This window comes from Calonectris borealis, chromosome 6 (assembly GCF_964195595.1).
Source record: "Calonectris borealis chromosome 6, bCalBor7.hap1.2, whole genome shotgun sequence".
NCBI classification, from domain to species: domain Eukaryota; kingdom Metazoa; phylum Chordata; class Aves; order Procellariiformes; family Procellariidae; genus Calonectris; species Calonectris borealis.
This window is the reverse complement of record NC_134317.1, coordinates 39,520,634-39,543,183: the sequence shown is the minus strand read 5'-3', so window position 1 is coordinate 39,543,183 and position 22,550 is coordinate 39,520,634. Positions and strand designations below refer to the sequence as shown.

General features: G+C 41.9%; 1 protein-coding gene across 1 annotated transcript in view; it reads left to right on the top strand.

Moving 5' to 3' along the window:
- Positions 1-22,550, top strand: part of ERBB4 (erb-b2 receptor tyrosine kinase 4) — a 395,664-nt gene that overhangs the window by 195,428 nt on the left and 177,686 nt on the right. The window contains exons 6-7 of the mRNA XM_075153901.1: positions 11,288-11,353; positions 19,737-19,855. Of these exons, the coding sequence (XP_075010002.1) occupies positions 11,288-11,353; positions 19,737-19,855 (185 nt within the window). The remainder of the gene's footprint in view (positions 1-11,287; positions 11,354-19,736; positions 19,856-22,550) is intronic.

The window sequence follows — 22,550 nt, the reverse complement described above, 5'->3', positions numbered from 1 at the left end:
CACTTGGAAAGAAAATTTATATCAGAACTGAATAGCAAGTCCCACAACCGCTTTTTTTTTCCCGTATACGTGGAGGTTGCTTTTCCTGCCATTAAGGAATCTTTAGTCAGGACAGAATTTATTTATTTACCTGGAATTGAAAGACAAATATAGTAACAGAAGAAATTTATTTTAAAGAATAGTTTTTGCCAAGCATATGTAACTGAAGATGGAGGAATACATGAAATCCAGTGATATAAATGAACTTGTTTTGCATTGGTGTGGCAAGCTGGACTACTTGAAGTTGCCTGTAATGTTTTTCCTCAAGAACAGTGAGTTTTGAATAAAGGGAATCAGTTTAGTTTCCTAATAAATACCTTCAGCCAGCATTTTCAGAAGGGATTTGTCAATTGGCGAATGCCCTTGAAACAGATTTGAAAGGCAGGCAGATGTGGCATTCAGTGGAAGTACGGTGCCTCTAACAGTTGAGTTCAGTGAATAAAAAGTAAGTAACAAACACAAGTGTACCTAGCTAATACGAATAAATAATGCCGTGAGGGACAGAACTCCTTAGGCTGCCAGAGCCTAATCCAGGGATCTAGCAAGAGAACTGCTCAAAGCCGGGGAGTTGTGGACACAGAGAGGAGGGCACTGAGAAAGCCAGCATTAACAGTTTCTGAAGAACCTCTGACATGGGCATCTCTTTGCGGTGAAAAATGCATTTTTCAAAAAGATAAACCAAAAATACCCAACCCCCAAACCAACCCCCTCCCTGCCAAAGTGCTGACCTTGTTTTACTGCGTATCTCCCTCCCTTCTTACAGGGTGGCATCACCCACCAAGTGGCACAGTTTACCATACTGATGTATAAAAATATCACGAAGTGGCACTAGTTCTGTAGCTACAGAATGTAAGTAGTGCTCTACATAGTAGCGTGTGGCACCTGTTGGTAAATGCTTATCTTTTAATGGCAACCTGTGTGTGTATAATGTATTACTGTATACCACCTGTTTATAAGCAGATTGATGTTTAAGCACTATATTGCACAAGGGAGAGACTTTCAGTTTAGATGAAAGCATCCCTTTCCATTATAAGCAGCTTGCTTTATCACAAACACCAGTGTTCCTTGAACATAGGAAATAAGTCCCAAATACTCCAAATATTTAAAATAGTCTAATTGAACGGTAATTGGCAGATTTGTAGTGAGTGGGTGGGTGGGTGGAATTGGTCTTTTACAGCAAGCTCCAGCTGCTCTAGCTAGCTGCCTTTGAAGGCCCGCTTAGGGAAAGAGGAAGAAAAGGAAGACTACAAAATCAGCCGCTTAATTGCATCTGCTGGTTCTTGAAGCTGCTGTGTGCCTCCCACCCTTTTGAAGTTGTCGGTTGTTAGATCTGCAAGATGCACATCCCAGCCACCCGCTCAGAGTGGGCTTGGTTGGTGCTGCTGAGCAGGGCACGGGGGTGGGTGTATCGCTCGGCGGCAGTGGGTGGGTGCAATGTTGGGACTAGCCAGCCGGCATCATGAGGGGCTTCTCCCAGCAGACTATTCTGTTGCTTGCATAAAACACAAAACCACCCCAAGCCTTCATTGCTATCATATCTGCATTTTTTTAAGGATTTTGTTACACATGCCTGTTTTGGCAGAAATTCTCAGAACTGGCACTAAAGTTCCTGTCCTGCTTTTGTGGACAGCCTGGCTAAAGAGCTCTGGCCACTGGTCTGCTCAAACCCAGGGCTGTTTGGGGGGCTTCTCTCTGATCCCTTCACACCTCCTGCAGGGAAGAGGACAGTGCTGTGGCTTCAAATGAAGCTTCTAGAAGGGAAGTTAATGTCTGCTAAGCAACGGACAAGGTGTAGGAAGTAGCAAAGCAAAAAAGAAGAGTGTATTTTATGCTTCTGCAATCCCTCACGCTTTCTGTCCCTGCGTGTAGGATCTCCACGTTTGTATCTCCTCGGGCTAGTATTCAAAGGAGCTTTCACATCTCAAAATCTTCTTTCTGGTCCTCCTGTACGAACTTGTAATTTACTTTCAAAACCTCATAAAAGCCATCGTCAGTGAAGTGTTCTGGCATAGGAGAAATGTTGGGAATATTTGCAGAGTAAGATACTTAACCCAAGGTTTTTAAGTGGTTTTATACAAATTGCTACATATGAAAACAACTTTGTACCGAATTCATCATATTACGCCTACATGGTAGTCAGAGAATCTCCGCAGCGTCACCTCTACACAGATCTCTGATAGCTGAAGATTATCCAGGAAATTGCAGTCTGAAATTTGTTTGTATGATTATTTTTATTGAATATTTGTGGATAGCAAACACTGAATCTAAATATCAGAGTATATGCCCAAGCATTGTTTTCCAACAGAGAAAAGGCTTCTGTTGTCCAAGTATTGTGTTGTAATAACCAGTTTTGTTTCAAATAGCCAGAGATACATTTTGAATAAGCAATTACATTTGAATAAGCATGTTATGATACTTATCCAAAGTTTGTCTAAAACTGACTCCAGATTCCATGGGAATGGGGAGTTCCTTTCTAGTATTTCCATCTAATCGAGTGAAAAGTTGGTTAAAACATTAGCACACCTAACTGCACCCAGCCAGACTGTAGGAATATTACATGGCATCAAGAAAAAGTAAAATTAATTTTAAAAGCCACTTCAATTTCAACTTCTCATTTCCTTTCTTTGAGGTTATTACTTTGTTTAAAAAATGAAAACTGTATGCCCCTCTGTTCGAACTTTATTACTACTTTGGCAGCATTACAGGAACATTATTACAGGACATTATTTTGACTTATGTGGTATTGACTGACTTAATCTGTTTGAGGGCTGGAGGAGTTGGTATTAAACAAGCACAAGAACACCCCCAACTTTGGCACTTACTTTTCAGTGTGTCTTTGAGTTTGTTGAGAACCTCCTTTGAAAATCTCCTCTAACAGTGCAGAGATTTCTCGCCACAGTGGACATTATGTCCAAAAAAGTAACCTGTATCTGCATCCTTCAGTTCTCAGCCAAAATTATGCATCGGGCAGTAAGTCTGCTGCTGCGCCTGAGGACAGATACCTGGCTTAAGATCTATTACAGGTACTGATATGGGTGCACATCTGACTGCTGTGTTCAGTAGGAGTCGCTGCTGCTTGGCTTGTTTGTGTTTTTTAATTACATGTGTTGTCACACCACAAACAGAAGCACCAGTTGCTGTGAGCCAGACTAAAAAGCACCTGAGCTGAGAGCTAATGGGCAGTGTCCTAGGGCAGGGAAGCGTTAGGCATCGCAATGGCTGCTTCTTACATATGAAATTCATGCACCTCAGGACACCCCATGCAGAGGAGGGAGCCCATTAAAACAGTACCTGCCAGGGGCAAACCGGGGGAAACACTGAAATTAATATAAAGGCATAGAAGATGTTGGCTTTTTATGGTCTCTGTCTGCTGGGAATCTGCTTACCTGCCTGCTGCCTTCCCCTCACAGACCTGTCTTCTGCTCACACTCAATTTTCCTCAATAAGAAGGACTTTTCTCCCCTTGTACAAAATACATCAGCAGCTTAGGAGTTCCCCAGGATGTGGGAGAGCAGGCTTCAGTTTCCTACCTTGCCTGAAGGCATTCAATCCCATACCTCCTATCTCCCACCCCCCAGTGGAAACTGCTCCAGGTTGGTCTGAGTTAGGGCCTTTTCTACTCCTTCTGTTGAAATTTCGAGTATTCAGTAATCAGCAGGTAAGGTACAGAAACAGTCCTTGGGGCATTGATCGTTGTCCTTGATCCTTAGATGTGCCTCTTCCCCAGTGATCATAACCACGGAGCTCTGGGGCAAGAAGCCAAGAATGGTTGCATGCTCTGTCCAGCTCTCTCCCTTTGGGGCCAGCGAGCTTCCTGCGTTGTCGGGAGGGATGGGTGCCTGCTCTGCGCTCCCCCCTTCCAGAGAACAGCCTGTAGACTGTTTCTGGGGTTGCTGTCCTGGGAGGTGAGAGTCTTCATCACACTAAGGAAAACAGAAAGCGGGATGCGTAACCCAACATCCTAGGTGAGTGTTAACATCTACAGAAGGTGGAACATCACCCTCTCCTTCTGCACAAAGGAAAGGGAAAATAAGAATTTTGAAGGGGTCCGAGGTTGTTGGTCTGTGTGCTTTGAGGACGATCCATGTGAGAGAAGGTGTTTCATTTTCTACCCCAGTGTAGACCCCCATTAGACAGAGACCTGCTCTGCTGTTCAGGAACAGAGGTCCTGCTGCAAGTGTGCGAGGACGGGCAGTTATCCATGGCTTACTGGAGGGGAATGTATTTTTTCAACAGTAATGATTACAAGGAAAGATTCCTGAGGGCTTGTTGTTCTTGATGAGCCTGCCAAGCAGCAGGTATGACTTGACCTATCCTTTTAGCCTTCCAGCTGTGTCTCCCCATTTGCTCAGGATCTCTGTGTGTGTGTTCAGAAAGGCATTTGATGCTGATTGGAACTAATTCACCACCACAGTGGGGGGAATTCACTTACATTGCTCTGTGCTAACAGCTATAAGCAGTGATAATTAATAGCTCCTAATTGCTTAATCAGTGTAAAGTTTTAGACTATGTCATACGTGAAGGTTTTTATTTTGTGTGGATGACTAAACCCCCAATTAATGTATCGAGTCATACAGCCTTACCAGTGCTGTCAGTTCCAGGCAGAGAAAAATAACCGGTGTCTTCATTACCCCCCTCAGGTCCCTTTCTGTAGTCATTACTGTGGCCTGCAGACATTTTTCTGTAGCAGCTGAAGTAACGTTACAGCGAGCTTCCTATCAGCTCAGAGCTGTCAGCGATAGATAGGAATCCACCGGCCTGAGCCCGTTCGGTGCGGCTGACATGCTCTTCTTGACTTTCCATTTATTCCTTTACCTCTGGTGGCCAATCTCTCTTAAAATCAAAACTGTCTGCCACCAGCGTATCTTGCGATACTCTGTAATTTCGCAGTTCTCAACAGATCCCCGGTCCCCGTGCACACACAAGGGTTGTCTCCATCACACATGACTCAAGAAAATGCGTCCCCCTTTGGTATTCAGTTTTTGTTTTCCTCGGTGCTGGTTCAGCTTTATCTCTGTTCCCTCTCCCCGCTCTCCCTCGCACTGTCCCCGTATCTCTCCCTGTGCCTGTCTTTCAGGGCATATCTCTTGCATTGTTTTCATTTCCCAGACCTATTTCTATGCCAGTTTCTTTTCAGCTGCCTATGTCTGAGTCCCTCTCCGTTTGTGTGCGTCTCTCTTCTTATCTACTGAGGAAGATGAAGGGAAGATAGCGGTGTTGAATGGCAGCGTTGGAAGTCCCTATTGGAAGCGATCATTAGAGGGGGTTTGCTTTCACCGTTATCGAGCCCCAGTGGTCCCCGTACGCTGGACGCGCACACACCTGGCAGTTAGGGGGTGGACGCTAGAAAACTTTGACTTATGGATGGTGGTAGCATCCACAAAAGGCGCTGTGCTTTTCCACAGTGTAAGTATTCATCATTAATGAACACTATGCGAGTTTTCACCGTAAAGGGATCCCGTTAATATTTGTGCAGGGTACCTCTATTGGGCATGGAGACTTCGGGGTAGAAGCAACAATACAGATGCGAGACAAAAAGGTCAGTTGAAGTACTGCCATTTACCACAATAAAAGTAACAATATCAGTGCAGGTACAGCTTGTTAAAGAAAAGCCTGAATTTTATGGGACTAATCCCATGTTGGAAAACTATTTGGTGATAGATCCCAAAGTGAACTCATCTGACATCAGTGAAAGCAACATAGTTTAATAGCAGTGGAGTAATTGACCCTTTGGATTACTGCATCCCATAATGCTTCTACAGAGAGGAAGAGAAAATGAGCACTAGATATTTCTATAAGACACTTTCTTCTTTTACAGAAAGTTTTACTTTCTCTTGCGACATGTGTCTCTCCTGCCATGAAGAAAGGAAATCCTGAAAAGTGTGCGTCTCTGTTAGGTAATTAACTTTCAAATCAATAGAAGAGATCTGAAGGTTAGCACAGGGCTGGTAGAAAATGCAAAATTATTTTTACTTAACAAAGAAGCGTGACTGACTGAATGAACGTGTGACAGTAGGAATAGTCAGACAAGGACATGGAAAGCATTACAGCCTGATAAAGGCGGCACAATCCATCACAACAATAGTATCTTTAATTCTCGTTAATGCTGTGCTGTACTGTTTGAATTATATTTTCATTTTGTTATCTCTTCATACATAAATCTAAGGAGTTTTAGCTGCCTAGAAAAACAACACACAAACGTATTTAAACCTTCTATCCCATCCAAGCAGTGGAAAGAAGAGACTGGGACTCTTACCGCAAAGTATACCTGGAACTTCTTGGACCTTAGGGCTAGTTATGTCTAGAAACATCTATGTGGCATCTCTAGCATTTTTGCAGGAGTGAATTTTTTAGGTGAAGGATGAGTTTATAAGTAGCTTACAGAAGCTAATAAATGCTTTATAGATGTTTTGATAGTTAATCAATTATTTTAGACTGTTAGATAAGTAAAGAGGCTACTTATAACCATGGCTTGTAACCATCAAAGCCACTTTATTTTGGCTGTGTTTATTCGCACTTCAGTGTCAATGTGTTGCAGATAGGCTAACATTTATTAATGATTTATTAACCTGGTAGAAACCATCTGTAAATGCAAGCTTTGTGCAAAGTGAGACCATTTCTTCTCTTATTTCTGCTTTCCTTCTCCTACTGAGAGAGGTCTGCTTGAGGCAGCTGGCATAACTGATGGGGAAGAAGCAGTGTTTCTTCTCTGTACTACACTGAGCTTAGAGCTAAGAGGAGGACTTCATTTTTCTTGTCTTGTCAGTAACTTAATCCTTTGCAGTTTTACTGTTCCTGAAATAATAAAGTCAGTCTGGAGCCAAAGGAAAGCCCTTCTCAATTCTCAGGAAAGCACAAGGATGAAGTAAAGTTGGTCTTTCCCAAGCTAGTGAGCAAACGCTTTCTGCTGCTGATTTTCCCCGGCTGGGACAGCAGAAGCATCTCCCGCAAATAAAACTCTATCCTGGAAGTTACAACAATGATACTCTGCACCAGAGTCCATAATGAAGATCTGTTGCGGTAATATTGGCTAATAAGCCAGGAGATGAGCCATTGGTCTTCTGTGTCGAATTTGCCAAAGCAAAATTACTTCTCATGTTCCAGTGGGAATCTGCCCTTTCTAAACTTTGATTTCATAACAAACTATATAAAAATTATGTAAGCCTCCTTTTAACTCCTTCCCTCCTCCTCTGCAATCTAACGAATAAAATGTCATCGTGTATGCAAAACAATGCTATTACTGTTCAGGAGCAGAAATGTACTCTAGCATCACATCTGTAACAAGGCAGAAGACTTCCAGGTTCTTCCTCTCCATATCTCATTTAGAAAATAAAAAAAAAACTTATGTGCCTTCACTAACGTGCAAGAATTAAGTGAATAGGCAAGGTAGTGCTTACAAGGTAGAGCCCTGCAGAAATTTTTTTTTTGCCAAATTCTGGCTAATTCTTGAATTCAAAATCTTGTTTGATTGTAATAAGAACATAGGTGATGAGTTGTTACAGATGGGCTGTTTCACTGTGCCTGAGTGTTCCTAGGTCCCACGGATTGCCACCAGGACTTTAGGACACTCAGCATCTTTTGATGTCAAGAACCAGTGGAGGAAATCATAGGAAGGAGTTCTACCTCTTTACTCTCTGCTGCATCGAAACAAAGGGAAGAACACTTCTGCCGTTTCATGGTTTGCCATTTCTTCATTAGGTGTTTCTTTTAGTCCTTACTGCTTTATGTTGGAACATTTTAGTATACTTTAGAGACACAAGGAATAATGGGAATAATTTATTTTATGCCAAGAATTGTTTGATAAATTTTTCTCAAATCTGTTGGCTCATTACAATCTAAAAATCCCAAGAAATGTATACAGAAAGATCTGTGAGAAGTAGTATCATTATTTCAAGGACCTTCTCAGTCTTAGGGCCAACAGATTTATTATCATTTAAGCCTGACATACAGATCTAATCGTGAGGCCTGTTCCTCACATGAATGCTCCTTATGCTCCTGGCTACTTATGTTGACTTCCATGGGACTATTTTTGTGTTAGATTTACAGAGCTGATCTTTAATGGGTAGCAATCTCTCCTTATTACAGTGGGGAAAAAACAGGTGAAATACTGAGTTATGCGAGGGCAGAATCTGGACCAGTTCATACTGACAGCAAAGTTAGTTATTTTTCTTTTTAAACAAAGAAACCAATATAGACACACTATTTGGAGGGAGTTTTTTTGGTTTTAATTCTCAGTATATTTGACCTTCAAAAGGACATGTAACAATGCAATTCAGAGGTGTGCTGCCTACAAGCTCAGCTCCTTGTTGTGTCTGTGCAGCTGAGAAAACGTGAAAACAATGAAGCAGATACTTTGAGTTCCCAATGAGAAAAAAGAAAACTGGCAGCCTTTTCTTGCTATATTGTTAAATATCTCTATTTAAATGCAAATGATCATCTGACACTGCCAAACAAAGTCATGTACCAGGAAGCGGGCGTGCAAGTTAAAAAATTTTTTTAAATTATTTTTGAAGATGCTGCATCACTTTTATTTCCAGGAGGAGTAGGTTGGCTGAATACATTTTTGGTTGTGTACCAAGGGTCAGATCAGCACCGAGGAGTTTCAAATATGAAGATTTTTAAGTGTAGCTTTTGCAGAAGTGTAGGCAACCACTCTAGTTAGAGATCACTTGGACGGGTGCTTGAAGTTTTTTCTGTGTTATCTCATTGCATGTACTGCAGTGGAAAGCCCAGTGCACACAATATGTTTTGTAAGGGGGTAGAATCCAGGGATAGAAAGCGGAAGAAGGCTGGTGCCTTGTTCTGCCTCAGGAGTGTGTGGTTACAAGTGATCTGTGCAGTGCTTTCTACTGCAGCCAGCTGCAAGACTTCTGGCTTTCTCCCTAAACTCCAGACCCCTCAAGCTAGACAGGCATGAGATTTGACCACAAGGAAGGATCGGGCATAAAATAGGGTCTTGCAAGAGGAGGCTCTGTTGTCCGTGGGTTGTGGTTCCTCCTTGGCTGCCCCCAGCAGGGATGCTCCTGCTCAGATGAGGACCAAGCAAAGCAAGTGGTGAAAAGGTTATCTGAATGGGCATCCGGTGCCCTACCCTTTCTCCTTCCCACTTCTTCTGTTGGTCAGAGATAGCCAGTTTATAAAACCCACTTCCTGGGGATCATTTTTATTCAGTTGGGTGAGCACCAAAGCCAACAAACAAACTGTATCTTACTGAGTCTCCTCTGTTAAAATTCTTTTAATTTGCTGTTTACCTCACCTTCGTTTTAAACTTCCATTCTTATAAATCAATATGGATGTATTTGCTTTCTGCACAGGGTTCCAGTAGTCTCTTAATAATCATAATAATCGTTATTACTGATTAAAGTTGCATTATTCATGCCAGATGGAGTCCCCTCCCTGTCAGCCAGAATGAGTTTGCATTATGTAGTTATAGTACATTTGTGATCTAAATAAACAGATGGCAGAATGTGACAGCAAATTATGTGCTGGTGATGTCAGCAACAACGCTTCCCGAGTATAATTGCTTTAAATGAACATGAATGCAGCAAGGAGCTGGTAGTTTTAACAAGGTAGTTGGCATACAGTGTGGTAATTACCATACAACATCATCAATAGCGCCATGAATGCTGTGCAAGTGCCGAGGGAAGAACGCTAGCTTTGAAAAAGTAGTGACAGAAAGTCCAACTGTACACAACTATCACAGTGGTATACAGTATAACAGTGCTCAACTGTATAACGTCGTGTAGTATAAGCACACTGCTAACAGAGGAGCAGTGTTTTCTTTTGGGGTGATCCAACCTTCGCTGAGAGATGTTTTGCATTTTCTCCAACACCATCTCCCATCAGGGCGTGTGGGAAGTATTTGATGTAGTGTAATGGAGCAGCGTTAACAGCAGCTGCTGTTAACACAGGATTGAAAGGTAAGCTTCTGGATCAAGTTCAAAGGGGAAATTTGCTTAATAGAATCTCAGCAGTATTCAGTGATGAATAAAAGTTTAATCAAAGATGAGGTTAGGTTCCTCTGGTCAAAAAAGCAGCGATAAGGACTGTGCGTAGTCTTCAACAATGCTTACGTTGTGTTTCTCAGTTCATCCCTTCAGGCCTGGCTGGTGTAAAGGGCTTGGCTGCCTACACCTCAGCTGGGTTTTAGCAGCTGGGGCTCAGGGTGCAGTAAGGCAGGCTCTCCGTGCGTGCTCTGGGAGCATTCGGCGTTCAGGAGGGGGAAGCACTAAGAGCAGAATGTGACCGAGCTCTGGCCACGTCTGGGTGGGAGCTGCGGAATGAGGTCTCTGTTCGCTCACAGTCAGGACTGGCATGGGACTGTCCGAGTGTTTTCTCAAATAACGTAGGATGCAGCCAGAGGAGAATGTGCCAGTTCTTCTACCTGCTTTCCATTTTCTCGCACAGTGGTCAGCATTTAGCCATGAAATGGGAGATGTGAACTCAACTCCCTCTTCAGTCTAAGCGGGTTTCAGTCACTAATTACTAGGTAGTTTATAAAAGCTACCATTGCTAAGTCTTCCTCCTCCTCTATCTGTATTTTACAATGAAAGCACCTTTTCTCGAGGGACTAAACCTGTCAGCCTGTGGAAGGACAATGTAGAGCACCACCTCTAGGTTCTGAAGGAACAACCGCAGGCAACTAGAGAATCAGCAGCCAGAAAAGGAAAGGTCCTGTAAGCTTCGCTGTCGCTGGGGTGAAGTGATTGCACAGGGCACATTTCCTTTACCGTGACATTGGACATGAAGACTATGCAAGCTTTTGGGGGTGAGGGGTGGCTTTTAATCAAAGGCATTGAGTGTATCGCCCCATTGTTCAGATGACACTGAACACGAGAGAGAGAGAGAGAGAGATCCTCTCTAGCACAGCCATCTCTTCTCCTGTGGAGGAATGAGTGGGTCTTACATAGGACGTAGAGAGCAACTGTAATAGCTCTGGGTGATGAAATTGTTCCTCAGTCCTCCAAAGTTGTTCATCTTTTTTTGTTTTAAAATGTCTCAGTCATTATAAATAGCAGAGAGGTATTTAGCGTATAAAGCACTTAGATAAGTAGCCATATTTTATATATGTTTGACACCAATTCTGGCTATTTATCTGGGCCTTTTTTACAGGCACTGTTTCAACCATGGTAAAGCATAAAAACCCTCCAAAGACAAGATGGACCCTCCTCTTCAGCAGTTGCTGTATGTTGAAGAAATGAAAGGAAGCCACGTTTCTAATCTCTCTCTCTTTCTGTCTGTCCTGCAGGTGGCCGATGCCACAAGTCCTGCACAGGCCGATGCTGGGGACCCACGGAGAATCACTGCCAGACCTGTAAGTATGCAAGACTCTGAGAAACAAAGGACTGAAAAATGATGTAACGGGCATCCTGCTTTTTTTTAATTGTGAAAGGATACTATAAATTCTGGTTTTAGTATAATTCTAAAATATTTGAATTTTTTTCTGTATGTCTTTACCAACAGATGATCTGCTTTCTTCCCACCCCTGTGAATTTATGTTTTTCTTTCCTCCCTTATGCTTTCTAAAAATGCTTAAGCTAACTTGAATTTTCTTTTCACTTCTTGGCGGCAACATGGAGCATGGCTCCATGGTTATTTTGGAATACACTGAAATGAATACTTCAGGAATACGAAAAACTACAAGGCAGATTTGGAGATCTTTAATGACGGCCTGACGCTGCAAAGTTCCTAATGCCAAAATACTCTGTTAATTTCAGTGGGAGCCTGGGAATATTAGTTACCTTGCAGAATTGTTCTCTTTATAATAACTTCAGAATGAATTTGCGTTGTACTGAAAGAGAGAATAATAGTTTTTTAATGAAGGAAGTAGTAAGTGAAGGGTTGTTCACAATGTCTGTCTGTCCTCTTGAATTTAGAGAGCATTAAAATGAATAAAAAAGAACTATATTGAGAGAATTTCTTCCTTGTGTGCTTTCAGCTCCTTCAGAAAGGCACGAAAGAGCTAGAAGTGCAGTCACAATATTAGCAAACATAAAAGAGGAGAAAATTGAGAGCTGTCTTTTCCTACAAGTTTTTTCTTTTTTTTTCCCCCTTACGGGAATAGAGCTATCCTTTACATTTCTTTTCTTTGAAATTTAGGAGGGTGGAAATTGGTTGCGTTTACTGGAGTCACTCTTCCTAGGAAATGAAATGGTTGCTGATATCTCCCCCAGAGAGCACTGCTCTAGCTTGTGCTTGTTTCCTTGGCTGAGTTGTAGATAGGAGGAAGGGATTGTGACAAATTAACCGCTATCAAGCGAGCACACCAACTAACTCTCTCAACTGATGATAGCCCAATGTCATCTGCCTTTTTTGTTGGAAATATTAGGAACAGTGCAACTATGCCTTTTTTTTTTTCTGACTACTTGGAGCAAGAGATAAGAAGAAATTTGAAATGGCAGACAGCTTGACATGAACATTGTACGAGTGAGCATGAGCAGGAAATCCAAGCTGACCGCCTGTCCGTGGCAAAGCGAGGGGCACAGGCAACAGAGCTGCGTGCCTGCAGAGGCTCTGCCACCCTGCCAGGCGCTGCTTTTCGTTGAGGAGCATCAGCTAATGTTGCTGGCAAAGCTGATTACAGTTACAGCTCTGCTAAAGTTAGCATGTTCTTATATTACTGTTTCGTATTGAGCTTCATCTGCGGGTGTGATTAAAAATGCTTTAGGACAGGTTGCAGGAATAACTGTATAATGAACCAGGTACAGTGATGCTAAGCAGATTCTTCTTTGTCTGAATCGAGCTAGTACGTCTCCTTTCTTTGCTGGCAGTCTTTATGAAAGCCCCAAAGAAGTCCATGCTCAGAAGGCCTCCTTACATCAAGGTTATGTGCTGAAGTAGATAATGGAAAGGGACTTAAACCCTAGCTGACCAAATTATTTTATATCATGGTTAGAATTAATTAATGCTGGTTCTTTCTCTGTCCTAATGAGAGGCCTGTTTGTCTATTAAAACTAGTAACTCTGTGAGAACCTGGGTAATTCATCCAAACTTGAGTAGACTTATTCAGGCCTTACATGGTTAGCTTATCCAAGAATGCTGTAAAACCTTGACAGGTACATTATATAAAGATGACGTGATCCTGGCCCAGGCCTTGGCTCCAGCAGGCAGAGGCTCCGGCCTCATGTAACGTTGGAAGCTCCAACTGGACTCTCTGTGGCTGCAGAAGTCCACGTGGCAGGATCAGCTCCCATGGTCTCAACCTCTACAAAGCACTGCTGTCTGATAAGTGAACTGATTTGGTGGATTAATGTTGTAACGTTGTAATATCAGAGAGAGAAAAACTTATCTGCAGTGTTGTGAAGTCAGCAGCTTAGCAGAGCTCACGGTAGGTTTGCTCCAGGAATGACAGCTATCTCTCTGTTCACAGTGACTGCCCTCTTAAATTCAAACAGTGGGGACAGGCTAAGGCACAACCGTGGATTTAAAATAAGAAACTATGGGAAGACATATGCCATCTAAGTTCCAGGGAGATACACAGATCACACATTTCTAATTTGAAATAGCTACTCTATGGCCTTTTGCCTTCGAACACACTCTGCAGCCTCCGATTGTCAGGGACAGGAGTTAATTTTCTATCGTATACTTCCTCTTTGCCTCCCTGACCTCACTGCACCTTGGGTAAACAGCCGGATTTAAGGAAAAGACTGAATATTAGGCTGGCAACAGGCATTTCTTCACTGCACTTTCTCAAAATGTGATTTTCTGCAAACTGTTTGAAGCCAGGTATATGAGCAGGCACTACAAACATAAAAATGCAAGTGGTGTTGTGCTTTTGCTGCGTTCGTTTCCAACTTTAAAAAACATACCTGGCTTTCAAGCTCGTAAATGTTATTTTAGATACAAGCCGGAGGATGAATGGTATCACAAACATAGTATATACCTTAACCTAGTCACCTTGGGGATGCACGTCTTTCAAACGCATGTAGGAAAACACTTCAGCAGTACTCATCCCAGTGTCAAACTATTTTGTTCCTAGAAACAACTCAGAGGCACATTTGCATTTTAATAATTTCTTTTTTTTTTATGCAGTCACTGAAGTAAAAAATTCTAATGAGCCCCCCTCCCAAAATAAGATTTAAATTATTTTCCTGGGAAAGGATAAAAAATGAAAGATCGTAATCCGTGTCTTTCATTTCAAATTACATATGGAAAAAAATCAAAATCCTTTTGGTTTTTTTTGCATGAATATCATCTACCTAGCTGCTTCTTATGTTGCCTTCCAGCAACGTCTCTCTGTACTTCCAACTCTATCTGAAATACTACCTGCATCTAACTCTGTCCTAATGTCTCTCTAAATGTGATGAGAAAACTTAATGTATTTAAAAAGACAATTAATAGGAAATTTAAAATAGCTGTTCTATTAGGAGGTAGAGAAGATGTAATTTCAGGGTACTGTTTTATGCAATTAACAATCCATTTTCCTTTTATAATTAAAATATTAGTAAATATTAATATTGAACATGTAAAAGCTAGATGGTATTCTTTGTTTCAGTGTCAGGAAAGGCTAATGTGGAAATACTTTTAAAAATAATCTATTTTTCAAAGGGTATTGGGCACGCACTAAATAGAATGTAAACCGCTTTAAAAAAACCACAGGAACAAACACTTTTGTAAGTTACTAATCAAATTGAAAAACCTATGGTTAGGTTGTTACTATTTTTGCTGCTGATGTCCGTTAAGAGTTTGTTTGGTTTTTTTACTTTTCCTATAAAAAGAAATTGAAACTTTCACAAATTGAATACATTATTTTATTAAAATGACAGATTATGCACTTTGTCCTAGAGGAATGTAACTGAAACAAAAGAGAAAAATCTAAATTAAAATATAGGCCCAACTAAGGGAATGCAAAAAAGGCAAATAGCCTTTAAATCAAACCCAAAACATAAACATTCAGCAAATGTAAAATGCTCCAGGACTACTGTGTACGTGTACAGGAGTTTGGCCTGAGCATAATTGTATTTATACAGTCTTTGTGCAGCTGATGTTGCTGAGAAAAAGAAGGTGCCGATGCAGTAAGTACCCAATTAGAGCAGCAAAAGGCAAGCAGGAGCCTGGTGGGGGAGACAGAAAGAGCTGAACCAGCAGCTGAGATCAATCAGGGTAACCCAGCATTTTTGCTTGGAGCCAGCATCTTTAATTAAAATCCTTGTATTTCTCTAATAACTTTGCATGTTCCTAAGACTTTTTCATTGATTTCAGTTACTTCCCATTTTTTCCTTCATAGATTTATAGTGCCCTGACATAATTAAAGATTAAGGGAAACAATAAGAGAGACTGATTAATTGCACACATATATGAAGTGTCCATTCCACCCCATCCCCAACACAGCTTCTTGCTATATCGCAGTGAAATACTAGTAGAGATTGACTGTTCTGTACTCCCCCAGAAACCCGTCCCAACACATGGCACGTTTTTTCAAGACCTTGGTCCTTTGCTGTCCTGGCCCCGACTGTGACAGTTCTGTGCAACCGAACCCTTAGATTTCTTGGGATTCCACAGAGGGTTAGTAGGCGTCAGGGCGGGTAGTTGTGCTGATCCTCAAAAGTCTGGTTCGAAACTTGGGGCCTCAGCTGTGATTAGTGAAGGGTCTCTTCACAGTTATGTTGGGTGAAGGAACGAGTATCTGGCACCTGAAATTCCTCTGGGGTCCCAGCCCAGAAGTTCTGGATCTCACGCGTGTGTCTGGGCTGCAAGAAGGATGTGATGTGAGGACTTCTGGTCACCCCTGTCCACCAGCTCCCCTGTGAACAGTCTCCACCTAGGTAGCAGGAGGAGGAGGTCGGTATCGCTCCACTCTTCTCTCAGCTCTGTGTTGACACTGCCTGTTTGTAGCTGCCGCCCAGTTCCCTACCGTCTGTCCCCACTCTCAGCACCATCTCGAGCCACGTGTCCCCTTTAGGAGCCACCCACCAACATTCATCAGCCTAAATGTATAGCTTGATATTTTGGGTAATATTTACCTTTACATTTCACTCTTTCGGACAGGTCTTGAGTCACAGCTATAAAATCAATTGATTGCATTTGGAGGAAAGTTTTTGGGGAAAAAGCTTGTTATCTTTTTAAACCAGTGCAGCTATGTACATTTTCTACAGGGTTACCCCATGATAATGATTGTAGGAAGCTGAACTGTTGAGTTATGGTTATTGGAATCTGAACAATCAGATTGTTTCGGGACTTCAAAAAATACATAGTCTTGCCTTGTGTTTGCTTTGCTTTGGGGAAAACCCTTCATTGCAAACTGTCTTGAGTATGAGTCCTTAAAAACATTCAGAGCCCACTAAGCTCTTTTCTGTCTTGGTGTGTGGTGCCACTAAAGCTATCTGACAGGTCCTCCTCAGAGCTGGACCCTCAACAGCAGTTGTAATGCAAACACAGCATGCAATGAACTGGAAGATAAATATGGTCTGTTGTGGTCTTTTCCTAGAATGAAATGTTGGCATTTCTGTTGGCATTGTTTGCTTTCCCTTATAAACAATAAGGGAAGAACAGTGACAAACCTTTGCTGTAATTGTAAATTTTGCAAACCACTTTATAACTTCCTAGTCTTCAGGAAAACTCAAAATGTCCCCTATCCTGAACAGCGTCGTGGAGGCCCTCATTAAGCCGGTGCCTAATCATAAGCAGAGTATGCTTTTTGAAGGCATTCTGTTTAAGTATTGTGCTGAAAAGGGGGCCATGTCCCTCCAGATCAGCTCTGGTGTGGTGGGGGGTGCTCTTGCTTTTTTAAAAAAGGAAACATACTCTGGAATAAATCGTCGTAGTCTCTTAAAAAGTTAGGGAATTAAAAAAAAAAAAAAAACATAACAAAAACTTGTAACTTTATACATTGCAGAAGCCTTACTGTGGGGCTGTAGAGGAGGATGAATAATTTAGATGATTTTGTCCTAGCCTAATAGTGTGAAAACTGCTGAAAAGATGTCAGTGAATTGCTTAAATCCATTGCTGTTGTTGGAGCTCCTTTCCACCGCTGTTTAAGCTACGCAGCCCAGGGAAGCGCTATTATCTGCGGCTCGGCTTGAAAGAAGTGTGTAATCCTGCAAATACCGATCTTGGCTCGCTAAAAGTAATAGCTCGTGAGTCGAGAGGAGACCGTGCCTCTTCTAAATTCGCCCGGGGTTGTCAGTGTGGTTTGTGGGCACGGGGGAGGCAGGTCCCTCCTCCCCTCGAGGCAGGGGATTCACCTCCTCCGGGATTGTTTTTGGGGAAGCAGCAATGGAGGATTCCCAGTACCCCTTGCAGCCGATGGTATGGGACATGCTGCTGGGCCTTGGCCTCTTTGCCCTTTTAAAAGTCTGCCAGGAAACCTCCTCCACGAGGAAGCAATGGTTATATGGTGATGGTGGACGTCTTCACCTGCTCCCAACAGCAGCTGGCACTGAGGTAAATAAATTATAATTGAGTTAATTAGGTGGCTTATACTAGTTGTCTATACAGAGGTGCTTTACACCAAAACTTCCCAGGTTTAAACAAAACATTAAATTGCTGTGGAGCAACAGCGAGGAATGCTTTTTAACAGCGTCCTGCCGGTGAGCGGCCGAGGTGTGGTATGTCCTCTTCTCTTTTCCTGTGGTAACAGCGCTGATTGTATCCACCTGAAATTGGGCTCCTAAGCTCTCTGCCTCTGGTGCAATTAAAAAAAAAAAAAAAAAAAGAAATATGCTGCTGGTGCACTGTAATTTTTTATGGTGTGATAGGTGGGGTAGTGCTGGTGAGGGGAATCCTCACCTTTGCCTGCGGAACTTTCTAGAAGGGGGCACTGAGCCTGTGCGGCGGGGAGGGGCGCACTGAGCGTGCTCGGTGGGAGGGGCAGCCATTTTAGTGCCCCCCAAGCTGGTGCCACGAGGAGTGGGTCAGGGTGTGGCCTCGGGGCCTGCCCTGCTGCTCGCAGCGGTAACAGCAGCCAGAAGGGCAGAAAGTGGTGGCAGAGGAGCGGCCATTTTAAAAAATGAGGTATGCATGGTCACGAACGGTCGTTGTGTAAAAGGGAGGCAGAGCGTTTGGATGGTGCCCCCTTCGCTCGGGGGCCAACTCCTTGTCTGAGGAGTGACACAGGTAAACAGAGAAGATATGGGTCAAGGGACGGAATGAAATGAATGTCCTCTGCTTCTGTGCCTCTCCTCTGATGGCCGAGGGGGAGCCTCTGGCAAATAGGGTCCTCCGTCAAGTCAGGATAAATCTGGGCCTCGCCTCCCTTTGAGGTCAAAGCAAATAGTGCCTGGTCCAGTGCAAATCAAGGTGCTATGGACCAATTTCTGAACTGGCAGAAAACAATATGCAGTCACTGACTAAATGAGGTTTTCATTCATTTCCATTAGATGATTCTGTCCCTATCAGCTAATGGTGTGGTGGTGGCATACTGCGACGTGTGTGGTTTTGCTTATCATATGCCACTGTTTCATATCTCTGTCCTAATGTTTATCAATACTGTTACTTAAATAAACAGATGTTTCTCTAGCAGTGTTGACAGCAAGTGCATTTACAGAGATTTCCCTTATTTCTTAAATCAGATTGCATAAGGCATGAAAGTTTTTCTGTCTGCGGGTTTGCCTCTGGTATCGGCAAGATGGAATTGTTCTAAAAGTGCATCGCTTTATTCCGTAGATTATAAATGATGAGTTCTCTTTGGTTATTTACATTTTTATGTCCTAAATAAATATTGTATATATCAAGAAGCTTTGGCATTACCTTAAGTATTTCCGGCAATTAGTGGAGGGAATTTGGATTGGAAAGTACTTATAAAGGTGTTATGGATACATTAAATAGTAGAATCAAGCAGAAAGTTGGATGGAGTGTTGTGTTCTCTGGCTTCTTGAAAAGTGTTTTCCATAGAAAAGTAATTAAATGCTTTTAACAAAATAAATAGTAAAGGTTAATTGCAGAAGTGTAACATCCCTGCTTTTGTCAAAAGACAGCTGACAGCGCAGCTTCCTGGCATTCTGTAGGCAGCGGTTGGTATAGTCCTGCAGATAATATTAATTTATTTTTACGTAAAATAAAGATGGAGGCTATAGCCGAGAGAGGGAGGAAGATTCTCCACTTGTTGACCATTCTTTGCACAAGAATAAGCTCTGAGGTACAGTAGTGTGGTACCACTTAAATCACTGTGCTTTCCAGTTGGTAGAATATAGTCGTTTCCCTGTGAACAAAGGCTGGATTGTGTTATTTAGAAAAGATAAGTGGTGTTTCCAAATGTGTTCCAATCTGCAGGTTGTTTTCTGTTCTGTTATCTCATTGCCTATTTGTCAAATTGGTTGCCATCAAGCATTTGGCTCTGAGATTACTGGCCGCACTCCGAATTTCACTCATTTACTCAGTTGCTGTTCTTCGTGGGGGAAAACTCACACGGAACTGGTGGGCTCTTCTGTTATTTTGTGGGTTTTTTTCATATCCTTCCATCAGCTGTTTACAAAAACTAATAATTTGAAAATAATATTCCACCTGAATTTCCAAGGGTAAGAGCAAACACTTTAAAAATTCTTCCTCCGCAGTCCTCAAGCAATATATATGTTCCTAAAGAGGGTATTGTGAAGGTATTCTGGAGGATATGAGTGGCCAGTACCATTTGAAGCAATTACCTTAAAACTTGAGGGTTTCTTCAGTATGCTGTTTGGTTTGTAGTTCTCTTCAGTGTGCAGTTGAAGAGCTCTCTCCTTAGTTCTGATTCTGACATGATAATTTTTCCTGCCTCCTCCTAGTAACGAAGACAGTGTGTGCAGAGCAGTGTGATGGACGGTGCTATGGGCCCTACGTCAGCGACTGCTGCCACCGGGAATGCGCTGGAGGCTGTTCCGGACCTAAAGACACTGATTGCTTTGTATGTGTGAGACTTCTCATTTTTCTTGTTCCTGGCAGTCACACTGCAAATTCTTAATGCTTAAATCCTTGAAATTCACAATTTTGTCCCTTTTAATGTATTGCATGCACCCTCCCAGATTTAGACTGCGAATTTAATATTTTTCACATTATATTAACATCACTTATCTACTTAATATTACCCATTAACAGATTTATGAGATTTGTAAATACAGATTGGGAACCATTAATATGCTAATCTCTGTGATTTTTATCTTTTGCTTTTCTAAAATTAAATTTTAGAGGTGATAGGGAATTTTTAGAAGTATTTATCATTACATTTGAGCATGGCTTTTATTACTGCTCTGTGTGCTTTTTATTTGAAAGTCAAGAATACAATTTAGCTTCTCTGTGAAAGGTGTTCCCTATTACTGTCAGACTTGATTTAAATTCAGGTTTTGTACTGGGCATGCTTCCTAGTGGAGGTGGAAGGAAAGTGGTTTCCGAAATGCTTTACCTCAAATGCATGCTACTGCGTGTGCTTAAAATGAAAAGAGGAAAAGCCTAACTTTTTCCTTAAAAAAATAGACAATCTGAACATACAGCCTTTATACAAATGTCTCGTTTGTAGTCTGTTATTTATAATAGTGTAGTTTCAGAACCCAACATTGATCTCAAAAAAAAAAAGTGTAGCTCGTCACACTGGGTTGCAGAGACAAGTTTTGCTGCTGTTTTCAGGGGAAGCAAACCTAGGGCTAAAGAAGCCTAGAATTGGAACATGCACAGAGAAGTGGATTTTCAAAGGTACCCAAGTGATTGAAGAGACAAATATCTACGAAGTTGGGTAGGCTCCTTTTAAAATCTGCCAGACAGGACTGGGAGGAGGGATCTTATGCTATGGAAAATTGCAGATGTTTTGATAGCGTAGGCAAGTGGATCATAATGAACTGGCAAAAATGAATCTTTCCCTGGCAGGACCTGAAACTTGCTCACTGTTCAGATATTGTTTGATAGTGGTAGGTGTTGTGCTTCAAAAACACGTTCTAAATGCTATACTTCTGCTGCTGATGAAATGCAGTGATGGCCTGATTTAACTGCTAGCAGGTTTTACTAAAGCTGTTCTTTGTGGCTGGGGCTTTGGACAAGTAGATATTCAGCACACGGGGTATGCCTGATCCAACGCTCACTGGAAATTCTGTGTTGGCTTTGGACTAGAGATATGGGAAAATAACATTCTTACCCGTGTCATGTACAATCTAAATAGGTAAAGGAAAGAGGAAAAATGGACTTATTGTTCCCGTATGACTGTTGAGGAACTTCCTCAAAGCTGATCTGTTGATGTGTGTCCATTTTCAAAGGTTAAGGGCAAGTTATTTGCAGCATAAGGTCTGTAATACTGCAGCCTGAAAGAAAATGAGTTAGACTTTCTGAATTGTGGCAGTTATGGAAATATGTATGCTAAAAATCAACTAGCGTGTTTGTTCTGATCCAGCAGAGAAGCACCCAGGGCTTTATTCTCATTCACTCCTAGCCCGAGAGCAATGTAAAAGAAATTCAGCAGGGGTCTGGCAATTTTCAGGACTAGTCATTGCTTGCTTAGTACACACTGGGTGAAAAGTGTAACCCTTTAGGCTATAGACAACTGTGCTTAGCTTTCAGATGAGATACAGAACTTTGTTTTTTCCCTGTGTATTTTCCTGTGCTTTCATTCACAAATTAGTGGCAGTTAGCACCAAATGCTAGACGTTTGTATACATTATCAAAGCAATTACAAATGTATACAAAGCATTACAGTCATAAATTAAAAGTTCCCAAATCTTCTAGATGAGCTTTTTCTGAGAAGTGCCATCTCTCCAAAGAGTATTGGTGTGCTTCATGAATTTGCTAAACCGTTATCAGAGGATTGTCATGTACATGACAGAGTACCTTTTAAGTCAACAGCAGATCTGAAAAATGTGTTGAGGAGAAAAACTGAATTAGTATTTATTAATAAGCAAAGTACAGTTTATGAAGCATTACAAATCCTTTAGCGTATTATGGCAGCTTGCAACAGCATCCTGTGGTAAATATGGTTTTAATATTTCTAGGTAAAATTCACCCATTCTCCTCCATATGCTGCATACAATCATTTGCATATTCAGTTCTAAAAGCAAGACAATAATCATCATCTGACATAACTGCAAGCAAACATGCTAAAACAAAATTTTAAAGATGTTCTTATGTTGCATTCAAAACCAAACTGGATCTAAAACTTGAAATGCATAGGAGGGCCGGTTGAGTGCCCAATGGAACCGGAAAAGTGACACAACCCTATTTGTAGGATGGACTTCCCATCCAGTTCTTGGTAAAGAAGTAATTGTATTATCTTTGTAAGACAAAAAAAAAAATCTGGTTCTGTGAGAAACTGACCGTTTTTGTAATACGCATTTTAAAGAACCAGAAAAGACAGGGTCAGCAGTTTGGCTTAGCTCATGCTCCATATAGGACAGTGCCTTCATCCTGGAACTCCCTGTTTGACCCTTTCAGCAGCAGATTTTGTCCTTCTCCCTTGGTTACGTTATTAGCCTCTCCCTTCTGAAATCTTCTGACATGCCGAGTAACCTCCCTCAGTGCTGCTGGTCCTGATCTGAGTGGAGATAAGGACTGTTAGTAAAAGCAGCAGAGCAAAAGAATCTCTTTCACTTTTCTCTCAGTCCCAGCCCTCGAGGGGAGGGGAC